Source organism: Tachypleus tridentatus, chromosome 9 (genome assembly GCF_004210375.1).
Source record: "Tachypleus tridentatus isolate NWPU-2018 chromosome 9, ASM421037v1, whole genome shotgun sequence".
Taxonomy (NCBI): Eukaryota; Metazoa; Arthropoda; class Merostomata; order Xiphosura; family Limulidae; genus Tachypleus; species Tachypleus tridentatus.
This window is the reverse complement of record NC_134833.1, coordinates 118,495,277-118,509,005: the sequence shown is the minus strand read 5'-3', so window position 1 is coordinate 118,509,005 and position 13,729 is coordinate 118,495,277. Positions and strand designations below refer to the sequence as shown.

The 13,729-nt window shown below is 33.3% G+C and overlaps 1 protein-coding gene and 1 pseudogene across 1 annotated transcript in view; one reads left to right on the top strand and one right to left on the bottom strand.

The window, feature by feature from the left end:
* The window catches only part of LOC143226177 (transcription factor Sp9-like), a 128,820-nt gene extending 120,316 nt beyond the window's left edge, over nucleotides 1-8,504 (bottom strand). Inside the window, exon 1 of the mRNA XM_076456776.1 lies at nucleotides 8,207-8,504. Coding sequence (XP_076312891.1) covers nucleotides 8,207-8,212 — 6 coding nt within the window. The 5' untranslated portion in view covers nucleotides 8,213-8,504. The remainder of the gene's footprint in view (nucleotides 1-8,206) is intronic.
* A 2,534-nt stretch (nucleotides 8,505-11,038) lies between these two features.
* Nucleotides 11,039-11,181, top strand: LOC143227623 (U2 spliceosomal RNA; annotated as a pseudogene).
* The last annotated feature ends 2,548 nt before the right edge of the window (nucleotides 11,182-13,729 follow it).

The window sequence follows — 13,729 nt, the reverse complement described above, 5'->3', positions numbered from 1 at the left end:
TCCCTAACTTAGCAATTTAAGACGAGAGGGAAGACAGCTATTCATCACCACCCACCGTCGACTCTTGGGCTAATCTTTTACTAACGAATAGTGGGATTCATTGTAATTTTATGACGCCCCCAAGACTGAAATGGCGGGCATGTTTGTTGTGATGGGGATTCGAACCCGCGACCCTCTTTGTTAACCTGAAGATGATCTAGGAAGGTCGAAATGTTGTTCTGTACTTTATTCTAACTAAAGTTTTAATACCCATGCCAGTCGTACTGAGAACACCTCAGATTACTAGTCGAACACACTAACCACCTGGCCTTGCCGGACCCTTAAACTACTGATGTGGGAGTCAACAGTTTTTCTGTAGCAGTAACTGCTACCGGTCGGTTGAAATAGCAAGTCAGTGGCTTTTATTGGCTTTTAGTGGCCTCAACTTTATTTACTAATAAATTCAAAAACAGTTTTAATTTTTTATACCAACTTTGCGGAGTTAGAAATAAAAATGAATTTAATTTATTTTTTATGGGATTGTGAAAAAAAAACAGGGTAAGTTTGAAGAATGTGCTAGATGTAGAAGTGTATCCTTAAAGCTTCCACTAATTCTAGTAATAACTTGATCAGCGAATTTGTTGGCATTCTGAAAAAAAAAATATTGCCAAACTTTATCTCATAAGTTAAAGAAACACTTGTTACACATTTGTTACAAATAAAAGATATTGCAATTTGCTTTATAATTCATGCCCTGACAATTCCATCTTCAAGTCTTTTATGTAATTGAACGCATGCTTCAGCAGCACAGAAGAGAAAAAGCTGTGTGATATGTACGTTATCTTGACTTGAGCGGTATACAGTGAGCTGGATACTTCGTTATGCCTCTTATAATCATACATATACAAAACTGTCTAATCATGAACATAATTCCTACATCCGCTTTCACTGTTTGAGCTCAACAGTTAAAGAGTATTCGTAGAACACTCTATATTCGGCTATTCTTCGATATGCTTTACAAGACTATGACACTTCACCTACCGTCCAAGATTTCTGTATTCTGGGGAGCGACTCCTGTAAGAAAATGCTGAGAACAAAAGAAACTAACTTAATGGACACAAAAGTTATGTACACAGCTGAATACTAATCATTCTGCTTCGTCCTTTCTGTGGAAGGTATGCAAGTACCGTGAAGCTTAGACTGCCAACCACAGGACATGTGTGATCCGGTTGTTGTAACTTGTTTTATTCTGCAAATCATTTTTGATTGCTTTCGCACGCGTTTCATTCAGAGCAATTAACTTCCCACAATTGGGTGCAGATGGTAAATGGTAATTTTAAATTTGGACGTCATGAACTTCGGCATACTTACATTTGCTCCTAATTTTAAAATTCTAATTGAATCGTGAGAGGCTTGCAAATCGTGTCATATTTACAAAACAAACGGATATATCTCCATCCAGACTTTCGGTTGATAAAATAAAACAAGTGCTGTTCAAACAGATATGAGTTAAGCAATAGTTTCTCAAGCAAGGCGAAGAAAAATGAAGAGAGAATATAAGGAAGGCTCAGTTTTAATCCAGCTAACGATTAACACAAGAATATAATAATTTATACATGTTTTAGTGCTGAAATCATCATAATAAAGTATATAGTAGTTGAAAGTTATGCTTCTCTCAGCTTATTATACATTCTTTCTGTCGTCTTTTTGGTATAGAAAGTCGACGTCCTACTTGGAGTATAAATATCTTATATTTAACAAACATAAATTTTCCTTGCATTACAATTAGTTCAAAAATTATTTTTACAGTACGAACGCCTTGTACAACCTGTAGAATCATGATTGTAATTAATTATACCTGTCATAAGACATTAGTGTTAGGCATATTATATTTTTAAACACTACATTCTTTAGTTGATCCTTTAGAGATTTATAAGAATTAGAAAAAATGTATAATAATGGTATCTCAACCATACTATGCTCATCATGTCCATTGCCGACGACGTGCTTTGCTCATTCCACAGTTCGACAGCCCGGCTAGGATAGAACAAGATAAAAACAGACTAGATTGACAGCAATTATTGGAGTGTGACATTTCAAAGGTCGCACTTGTAAGTGAGCAAGTACTTACTTCTAAAATACATAAAAAAACAGTCGCCATTTACACATCGTTTGGGGCGATTACAAATTCTAAAGTACAGAGAGAACCATTTCAAACCAGGTCATGTCATTGTTCGTATACGTAATTTTGGAGCTAATTACCATCAATACCATGCGTGTGCCATAACATTTTTTGGTATTGCTCATTACAAATTCGACTACATTCTATAATATTTTAGAAGTTCTTCATCAAAGATCTTCAAATGTTTTTCTTGTGTTTGTAAAAATGTTACATGTGTGCGTGCTACCTGTTCTTTGTCCACGCAACTACTCTGAAGGGTGAAGATGGATCTTTACCTTTTATGAAGATTCATTAGGTCCATACGTACGAATTTTCAGTTTTTTATTTTGCCGCTCATGTAGGAGTTTTGCGTTTCTTATCACTATTTCGCCCCCTGCATATAGATTTTTACCAAATTTAGTATGGATGTTCACTGAGAGATACATACAAATTTCCAGTTTTGTATTTTGCGTTTTTTATCACTACCTCGCTGCCCTTTTGACGGCCTTCATCAAATCTGACAGGAAGGTTTTTTTCTGAGTCCATGGGGTGATACCTACAAACTTTTATTTTTGCGGTTTTTGTAAGAGTTTTCTACCACTAACTTACCTCCTCTAGATGGATCTTTGCCACATTTGGTATGGAAGCTCATAGGGTCCATGCGGAGATATATACAAATTTCCAATTTCACATTTTCTGTTTTGTAGTTTTTATTGGCCATTTTTTACAATTACGTATAAGAGAATCAACTTTTCACTTTCTAACATAACCTTTCATTATTCATGATGCTATATAACTTCCGTCTGAGGGATAAGTACTTAAAGTAGCCATAAAATATAACTGATCTTATGAATATAATCAGTGAAGGTTAAAATAATATTGTGATATATTAGCGCAAAAAAAGTTAAAAACCTTGGCATTTGTTTAGGGAACCTTACAATTTTTCTACAAAACAATATAGCATTTCAACTATGTGTAATCAGATATAATGGTATAAATACGATTTTTAGATTTTTGTAAGAAACCACATCAACATAATCGTGTTTATGGTGGCAACCATCTTGGTGGCTCATCTCCTTTTTAACTGTTTCTACTAACACCCATTATTGAGATTATAACTGTTTTAATTTAGAATAGAATAATGTTTCAATACTCTGGTTGTTTAATTTTTGTACTAAATCTTTGTTTATATTGATTTTTTCGTGTAGTTTATAAATAATTATACAAATATATATATACGCACATTTCATAAAGCACATATAGGAGTCATAAACAATGGACTACTGTAACTGAATAAATACTTTATTTTAGTGCAATAAACTATTACAGAAAATAAGTATAAAGCATTGGTATTTTAAACCTGCTTTTAACAAAAAATCTGTTTCTTCGATATACTAAAAGTATATGTCTTACAAACTTTACATTTGAAGCCCTTCCACATTGGGTTAATTCCAGGTACAATGTGTACTTGCAAATAATCACGCTTTAACCGGATTGCTACGCGCAGTAATAACAGACCGAGAAACAGCCGAGGGCAAGTGACTGGATATGTAAATTACCACATCGTGATCAGTCCTCGATATACGCTTCATATTATATTTTTTATAATGTTTTGGAAGCTCTTCATCAAATATTGTCAAATGTCAGTTGAAAATAGTGTTTGTATTTGTAAAAGTGCCACATGTGTGAATGCAATAATATGACACTTACAAGCCAGTACGTTTCTTTTTTCGGGGACTTGATTTATGTGACAATACTGAAGGCTTTGTGAGAACGGGGACATGCCTTGTTGGATGTATTGACCTTTACATCCTACGAAATGGTGCCATTAATCCCACAAACTATGGACTCTACATCTTATGACCTTTTATATTGCCATATTTTGGCACATTTGCCTCTGATTTCAGGATAATATATTAATGTGTTGGTTTCACTGCAAGGAACTCGTCGATATATTCCTAGAAGGAAAAGAAGGGTTTGAACGAATGGACTGACCTGCACGTACCCTGGTCTTCAATCCCATCGAGCATGCATAGTGTGAGTTTAGAAACTCAAGGCCCACTAGAAACAGTTCTTTCAGAGAGATATTTGAGAAGACCTTACCAACACTAATTTTAAACCTTACATAGGAGTAGCAGGCTTCTTTTACTGTTGACAGTGACCATTCTCTGTGTTGAGGTGAAAAATGATAAACTCTAAAGTCACTTTTACCTAATTTTATTTACAAGCATAAGCTGTATGACTAATTATTTGCATTTCAGTTTACATGGCAGGTGATCAGATGCTTGGTTTACATAAAAAACATTGACCGAAGAGGAGATTGGTATATATATATATACGTGTATCGTGTCACAGATAGATACCTATGTAATGATTTAAAATGACTGTAAATAAGATAATAATAATATCCGAATGTAAAGCCACTCTCATGCTGTATTAATATGTCGTGACAGTATTTAACTGTTTATTCAGGTATGAATAAACCATTAATTTTGAAATGTGGAAGACCGACATTCCGAAACATTTGCCTGTGTTAAACGTAATAGCCTGGAAAAAGCAAATTTTGAAACCATTGTTGTGAAATACTTACTAAGACCTTTAAAAAGTAGGTTATTAAATTTGACTGTCCAGCATATCTCTGTCGGTGCAATCAAAGAAAGTCCAGTACACAAAACTTTAAAGGCATTGTTTCATAATAACAGTAGGTTGTTGGGGCAGCTCGTCCACGACCATACAGATTTGTAGTTTACTTGAGCATGCAACTTAAGGCATAGCTGTCATCACATATTTTAAATATCCAACTTTGATTATGTTATAATAAGCATAACTTCTCATAATTAAGTCAGAAGCATCGTGGATTTCATGTTAGGCCTGTAGAAAGTAGAGTTAATACAATAAGATAAGCAGGTTATCTCGGCAATTTTAAATGAAGCTTGTATGCATTTTACACGTACATAGTATATTTTATCATTAAATTTACTAATTAGTCGTTAAGTACGAACTCCTGGAAGTAGTTAGCAGTCAAAAATAAAGAGAAAAGTTACCTATTTAAAAACATAGAGATATAATCACACGTTAGTACACTAACACGTGAGGATGTCAATATTCCGGCTGAATTAAGTTCTCAGCCCTCGTCATCACTATCATGCACCATAACACTAGATATAAATATAAAATACATTACTATATACATATATACAATAAAATATGTACATTTTAGTAAAATGTGTTTTGTGGCGCAATCCTGACAAACATATAACGAAATTTAACGATGTTTTGTGTTTGAGTCGTTTACAAAAGACAATTAACTAATACACTGCTATAGGCTTACCTCTTGATATTCGGATGATAAAGCATCATCAGCTAACTTATCGTTATTTAGTTAATGCTTTTCTGTGTGAAGTGATTAAATATTAATATAATTATTTGTTCATATCAGAAATAAATGATATTAAATAACTGAATCCATAATGACGCGCATTTTTTTGCAGCACAAACTTTCTTTGATAAAAGTTGCTTTATGAATAAATGGTCATTTAAACATTGTCAGTTCATTTAAGTTCAAACTAGCGCTGAACACTCAGTTAAGTTCATATTGACTGCTCACTGACTACTCAGTTAAGCTAACATTGACTACTCATTTAAGGTCACATTCACCACTCAGTTAACTCACATTGACTATTCAGTTAAACTCACATTCACTACTCACTCATGCTCATACTGACTACTTAGTTAAGCTCCTGCTGACTACTCACTTAAGTTCATATTTACCCATCAGTTAGCTACTTAGTTAAGATTGCCAGACAAAACTCTGAAGATATCAATTACATTAGCATCAGTTATTTAAATAAAAGTATACATGTGTTTTAAATATCATAAACAGTTCTTAAATCTTAACCCATTATTCGTTAGTAAAAGAGTAGCTCAAGAGTTGACAGTGGGTGGTGATGACTAGCTGCGTTCCCTCTAGTCTTACTGCTAAATTAGGGACAGCTAGCGCAGATAGACCGCGTGTAGCTTTGAGCGAAATTCAAAACAAACCAAAACAAAATAATCTATGTAATTACGAAAATTCCATAGAATGTATATTCTCCACGTTCAAAACTGTACTGAAACGTTTTCAACCATATCTTAAAGACCTGTCGCAAAATTGTCAAAATTGTTTGAATAACAATAACAGCGTTCAGAGTTCGCTAATCAGTGCTTTAGGATCTTGTGTGCACAAACAGTTTGTTCACTTACGAGAAAGTTCATAATTACAGTCTCGACAACGAAGGCGATAAGCCGGCTATCTATGTTTTTGCACGTTTTGGTCTGCGTTTGTAAGTTTGTTTTCTCATGTGCGTGTCAAGCCGTCGAATCCAGGTAGTTATCAGTTTATGGCCAGTTCCACTGGTTTTCTTAGTCTGTCTAACTGCAAATATAGCACCTACAGATATTTTATGTGCAGCTATCTTAAACAGCTGAAAAAGTAATAAAAGAAAATAATGCAAATTGTTTACAAAATAAACAATAGTTTGTGTGCATAAATTAATTATACTTGAATTAATTTTTAATTAACATTTATTTTGTATATCTAGTCTATTAAAATACCATGTCAATCAAAGAAAATGTTAATGATTTAATAGGTCAATTCAATTTATACTTAAAATTATTTATTTTCGATAAAACATTTGGGGTCATTTATTATTACTCTCTTATATTGTAGTTTCATTGTAATAGCAGTGAAACAATGCATATAGTTTTTATTCGAAAAATAAACAGGTTAATTATTAATGTATTCTGAAAATAAGCAAATAGTATTCTGTTAAAAACAAGCAAGTAATAATTATGAAACTAAGATTTTCTAAAAAATTCACATCAGACTGTAAGCCACCTATCAGTGGTTTATACACTGTGAATCGTTAAACTCATAAAATAAGACCCGCATGCCCAAGTGTGTTAAGGCGTTCGACTCTTAATCCGAGAATCACGGGTTCGAATCCCGATCGCACCAAACATATTCGCCCTTTCAGCCGTAGGGGCGTTATAATGTGACAGATAGCCCTCGAGTAGCTTTGTGCGAAATTCCAAAAAAAAAAAAACTTAAACATTTTATTAAAGCATGCAACAATAATTATCTATAGAGAAAGCACATTTTAAAAACATGTAAAATGAAATCTTATAATAGTCGTATATTCGTATTTGAAATAAATTATGCTATAAGTTTGTTTTTGGTTTTGAATTTCGCGCAAAGCTACTCCAGGGCTATCTGTGCTAGCCGTCCCTAATTTAGCAGTGTAAGACTAGAGGGAAGGTAGCTAGTCATCACCACCCACTGCCAACTCTTGGACTACTCTTTTACCAACGAATAGTGGGATTGACCGTCACATTATAATGCCCCCACGGCTGGGAGGACGAGCATGTTTGGCGCGACTCGGGCGCGAACCCGCGACCCTCGGATTACGAGTCGCACGCCTTACGCGCTTGGCCATGCCAGGCCAAAATGTTTAAGATTTGATATGAAGATTAAGATATGAAGTCACTGAATAGTCCAGATGAAAGTTGTCAAAGATATCTATGTACCGAAATTCCTTTTAAAGACGAATATTTGTAAATAATTAAACTGTTGATAGGGTTTTAAACTAATATTCATTTTAGATTATACTGAAAATTATCAATTGTCCTGATCTCCACATTTATTCATGATTAGACTATATGAAAAACTGTAGTTCTGAGCTTAGTAAACGATCAAGTCACCACTTAAAGAGGCCTGTAGCTAGCACAATAACCAAGGTGTATCTGTGAATTATGTACTGAAGTTTATAAGATATTCTATGTCAGTCTTTGGTTATTGAGAGCGAATGTTTATGCAATTGTGTAGGCCCACCTGATTATTAAGGACTGACGTTTGGGTGATGTTTTCAAATGAATAAATATTACATCCATAAAAAATACATTTCATACGCATACAAATGTTTGGACAAAAAATTGCTCTGAATTTATAATTACGAAACAAATTATGAAGCATCGAATCAGCACCAAGCAACCACAAAACAGCTTTTAAAAAAACATATTTATTCTTACCTGCATGTTTTTGATGAAATTTTGAAATGCTTGCTGGTCTGTCGCAGGCCTCTTATTGTTCTGTATAGCGTCCTTGTATGAGGAGTATGGGCCAACAGTATATATATTTATAATTCGTAGAGATACTTTATCTCTGTTTTAACATGGTTCAGATATATACTACGGAATATTTTTATTGAAACAGACACTTTTCAATTTCCTGACTGGTATGCATATGGCGCACATAATTATAAACACTCAAGGTTTGCTATAATTTTATAAATCGTTAAGATCTCTTCAACGTAAATTAAGCAAATATTACTTTGCGAGGTTCTCGCAGTGCCCAAAATTCTTACACATAAAGATGACTGCGTATAAATCAATGGCTAAATAAGAGCAGCAGCCACATAACAACAACAAAAAAAAAAAAAAGAAAGAAAACTCTAGGCTATTATTATCTGTTCTGTGGCAAATAGGAGAGCAAGTTAAAATCTTGCTAGGCGGGTCTATAAGCTGTTACCACCTAAAGAGGGCATTTCATCGTGCAAAAGCTTTCTGCTTAGCTTTTCCCACTAGAGGGCGATGGCGATTATATTTGAATGTTAAGAGATCAGGTTTAACAACAATAGCATTTCCAACATATTCATTAGCAAAACAGTAGGAATATAACACTTAATAGTAATTTATTATAATACTTCCTTAAAGTTTTTTGCGATTGTTTCATAATTTTGCAGCCTTCTTCGTACTATAAACTATATGCACACACAAAAATAATGAATTGTCAGAAAGAGTCCTTAAAGAATTATTTCTCTGTATAAAGGAGTTAATATTATTTTAATATATATATTTCTTTCCGTTTAATATATATATATATATATATAGAAATGCATGTAACTTATAACGTTAAATGTGTATTGCGCAAGTCCCGCCTGTTCACTAAATTTGTAGAAGATTCTTGAGCGTAAGAATCAACAATGTACTTGATGTGTATGTAAAATTAGTTATTGACAGTATTGTTGCCAAGTAAACTTCCAAGAAGTGTCATTTAACATAACTTAGGCTTTCTGGTATCCAACCAACTGTCAGACCAATTAACTAGTTATTTCTTTTAGCCTTCCTAACAAAACTCTTATGTGGCATATTATCAAAACCTTTCAGAATATCCAAGTACACCAAATCCAAGGTATTAATTATGTTCAGTCCACCACTGCTAGAGCGGTAAGTTTACAACGCTAAAATCAGGGGTTCGATTCCCCTCGGTGAAGTTTATTTATTATTATGTTTGAGCTTTAGAACGATTTCTAAGATTCTAACGTCGCGATTGGTCTAAAGAAATCTGTAGCTAGTGGTTGTCAGCATTTTAAAAATAACAAAATGTGACCCGATTTCAATTAAAGTGATTCATTTATATAAAAATACATATAATGTTTTGAGAAATATTCGTATATGGTGGAGAAAAATGGATATAATTTTTGGATCCAGCATACAGGAATTACTGTAGAAATGCAAAAAGTTCAAGACAGAAAACCCATCGCAGGCCACTCTAATTAATATAAAACATCTATTCATTCTATTATATACATATAATATTTCAAAATTTATCACGGAGTTTCTTCTTGTAGCTACCTACATTCTTGTTAACCGGATGTCGTAAGATCATAAAATACATTAATCCTATTACAGCGGTTAATCTTAAACACTGCACCCCATGTTCGTGAATATGGAGCTAGCATGATGGCATTTATGTATAAACTTCTAGGAAATTCATCTACTCAAACAGTTACCACAGAAATCTGGCTTGGATGGCTTAGAATTTTCTTAGCCTGGATTTACAGGAGCATTTTGATTCTATCGAGCACCTGCATAATATAAACTTAATTAGGATTGTCACTTGATCCTACTTTCTTAATAGAATGTAAGATGCCACTTTCATCCCAGTAATCATCCTACCGGCCCTCACCTGAACTTTATACCGATTCGTCAATATTCTTTCTTAGATAAAAGAGGCTAAATCTGTACAAATTTTTCCAGTTAAAGTTTAGCAAGTAGTTTGTACGGAGAGATTATTACCTTTTGTGACCTATAGTTAGTGTATAAATATATATACTACACTAGCTTTACACTAGTAACAGAAAATAGGTTCGATGGCTTGAGTGTCTTGTCTTTCAATATTCTCTGATACTTTTCTTTCGTCAAGCTATTGAGTTGGTTCCAAACTATATTAAATGTGCGATCCGAATTATGATAATTCAAAAAACGTTACCTTTTCCTTACTATAATTAAGGGGCATTTGACAAATATTTGTCAAACATGCTAATTAACCTAAGTTATTCTGTAATACCTCAACATCCTAAATACGGCTATACCTAAGAATCTAACGTTATCGTCTTACTTTACAAACTTTCTAATTATGCCTCTATTAAAGATACGATATGTAAATGACGTGTAACACCTAAGTTTGAGATCATGATTGTTAGATAGTAATGTTCAACATGATACAGCACTACAGTAAAATTTACATTTATTAATATTAGTACACACTGACAATTATAGTAGCTTTCTTACTTTACGATTTAGGGAAGCATGTCTTCTGGACCTGTGCTTCAAACCTAAACACAAACTACATTAAGTTCTCAGTTTTTAATAAAACTTGTGCCTTTCTCGCTTGAAAAACAAGTCCTAATTTTTAAAACGGTTTTATCAAAAACGTATATTAAGTCCTTGGTTTTTAATAACACCAGTGCCTTTCTCACTCGAGAAAGAAGTTTTAAACGTTTTAAAACAGTACTTACTACAACAAAAATGTAATTTAAGGAAAAATCTCCCTATCTTTAAAAACTGATTGTGATAGAAATCTCTTCGTTATCATTAAGAACTAAATTAAAGCAGCTGTTGATATAAAGATCAAAGTGCAGTATCTGTTCTTATCAGTTTAAAATCTGATGTGGTTCTAATGATATTAAACTTATAAGGTAGTAGGAGTGAAACAACCTTTCTTTAGCCATTTGACTTCCTTTACAGTAAGTTCAAATAAAAAAGTGCTTAGAGAATCAACTTTTGCAATTTAGAAATAAAAACTCTTCATGTTCACTTGATGTTTTGACTTTTGTGCTCTGTTCTTATCTTTAATCGAAAAATATTTTTCCCAGCACAGTTTTACACATTTAACTTCTCTAGTATCTTCTTTTGTAAGTTTGTATTTTATCGTTTATTTGTTTATTTATTTTTCCAAGCACAGTTTTACACATTTAACTTCTCTAGTATCTTCTTTTGTAAGTTTGTATTTTATCGTTTATTTGTTTATTTAATATATTTTGGAATGGGACTATAGTTAGAATTGAACAGAGATGGAAAAGAAGGGCCTGGAATGCCCAGATGGCTAGAGCGCTCGACTCGTAATCTGAGGGTCGTGGATTCAAATCCCTGTTACACGAAATATGCTCTCCCTATAAGTTGTTGTGGCGATATAATGGTTCTGTCAACCCCATTATTAGTTCGTAAAAAGTAGCCCAAGAGTTGGCGATGGATAGTGATGACTAGCTGCCTTTACTCTAGTCTTATGCTGCTAAATTAGAGATGGCTAGCGCAGAAAGCTCTCTTGTAGTTTCGCTCGAAATTCAAAACAAACAATCAAGAAAGAGAAACCAAAAGATAAACAATTATTTTGCCTTTCAAAACTTCGATTGACAATAGTAGAGGCTGACAATTAGCGTGCGTTTAAGACAGTTTTCAAGGACTAAATAGCCTATTGTTTTTCACATTTTATTTTAAATGTTGTTTTCACATCCACATATCCATGCAATAAAAGTTTAAAAATTAGAAATAGGCACACGTCATCAACAAACAAAAAAGAAAATAAACACAAATTTATAACTCTAATAAATATTAAATTAGCAAATAACAAATGTGCATCTCAGCTCTTCAAACTAACTTTTGCTGCCAATTATCTTATTTGCATCTCCTAATTTTTCATTCCACGACTCATATAAACCTTTCATAAAAGTAATGACAAGGCCCAAAACAGTTCTAAATACCAGAATCAATTATATGTATTTATCGTGTATGTACCAGGCGAATGAAGACTAAAACTTTAAGCCTCTTATGCAAATCTAAAGTTTTAAATCAGATATCATTTTTAGTAGTCTGTACCTGTCCTCTTCTCAGCATGATGATGTTAGTTAAATGAAGTCTCAACATAGTCCTAACAAGATTATTATTGCTTTTTAATATAAAACTATTTTTTAAAAAAGAATCAATACATTTACTGGCCTATTTCAATGTTTGAAAATGAAACCCTACACAACAGGTCTCGTTATCAATAAAAGCATGATAGATAAAAATCTGCTTGTGCATGTTAGCAGTTAAGATACTGTTTATTCTGTATAAATCTTCAACATTTTGGGCTATCGTGCAGGCTAAGTTTTTATTAGTTCCAAAACATGCTTCATTGTGACGTTTTCAGTTAGTACTAATACAGTTCTTCCCTCAGACATGGAATAATTTATTGTTGAATGTTGTAATATATTTAAATTATGATGTAAGAAATTTCCTACTTCAGTTTTGTTCATCCCTTGTTTGAAGTCTAGTATTCATTTAAGCCTATTGGTTTGGCTAACTTCCTAAACAGTGGTTTTTAAGCATCTACACATCTATTTGAAATAATTTCATATTATTGTATATCTTAGTGTTCTAAGAATAACATTCATCCTTACATTTAAAACTAGATTACTGTCAAGATCTCTACTGGATTATAGAGCATCAAATAAAGAGCATGCTCTGAGTTGCTTAACATCATTTTTAAAGAGTTTGGGTTTTCAACTCCGACTACTTCTATTATCAACAACACTAGTTTCACTTACTTTCTTCAGAATTTTTAAACAGCTCCAAGTGAAACATACAATTCCGCTTCAATTTGTAACATGGAGCAGTTTTCATCAGCTGCAACTTTGATGTATACACCCTTGTGACATTGCACTATCCTAGGAGCCGTAAAAGCATTCATCATACTAGCATGGGAATAGTATTTTTAATAGACATTACATTGACTTGAAGTGGATGACAGCCAATCACAGTTAAGCTATTGACACATGAATGTATTTGGGTGAAGTTTATTTTCGTACAAAAGAAGAGAGGCACTCTCATGATAGTGACAGTCAATACTTCTTTTATTCACTGTTCCACAATTATTTCCAATATTGTATGAATGATGAAAATGTATGAGGCGATATTTTCTAACCAAACCACATTCTTACATTTATCTTCTGTACAAATGTTATTAGAGGTTTTATAACAACAGACTTTCCATGCAAATCATCGTGTATAATCACCTTTCATTTTTTTATGACATAGATTAATTTGGATGTGCATTACGTACGTGTTCTATGTTCTAATACCAGCTGTAGTGATATAATGTGTTTACATTATTGATTATTTGTTTCGCATGGTCCAAGATGTCTAATATTGGAGGCTCGGTGGGTTCAGGCGCTCGACTTGTAATCTGAAGGTCACGGGTTCGAATCCCGGTCGCACCAAACATGCTTGCCC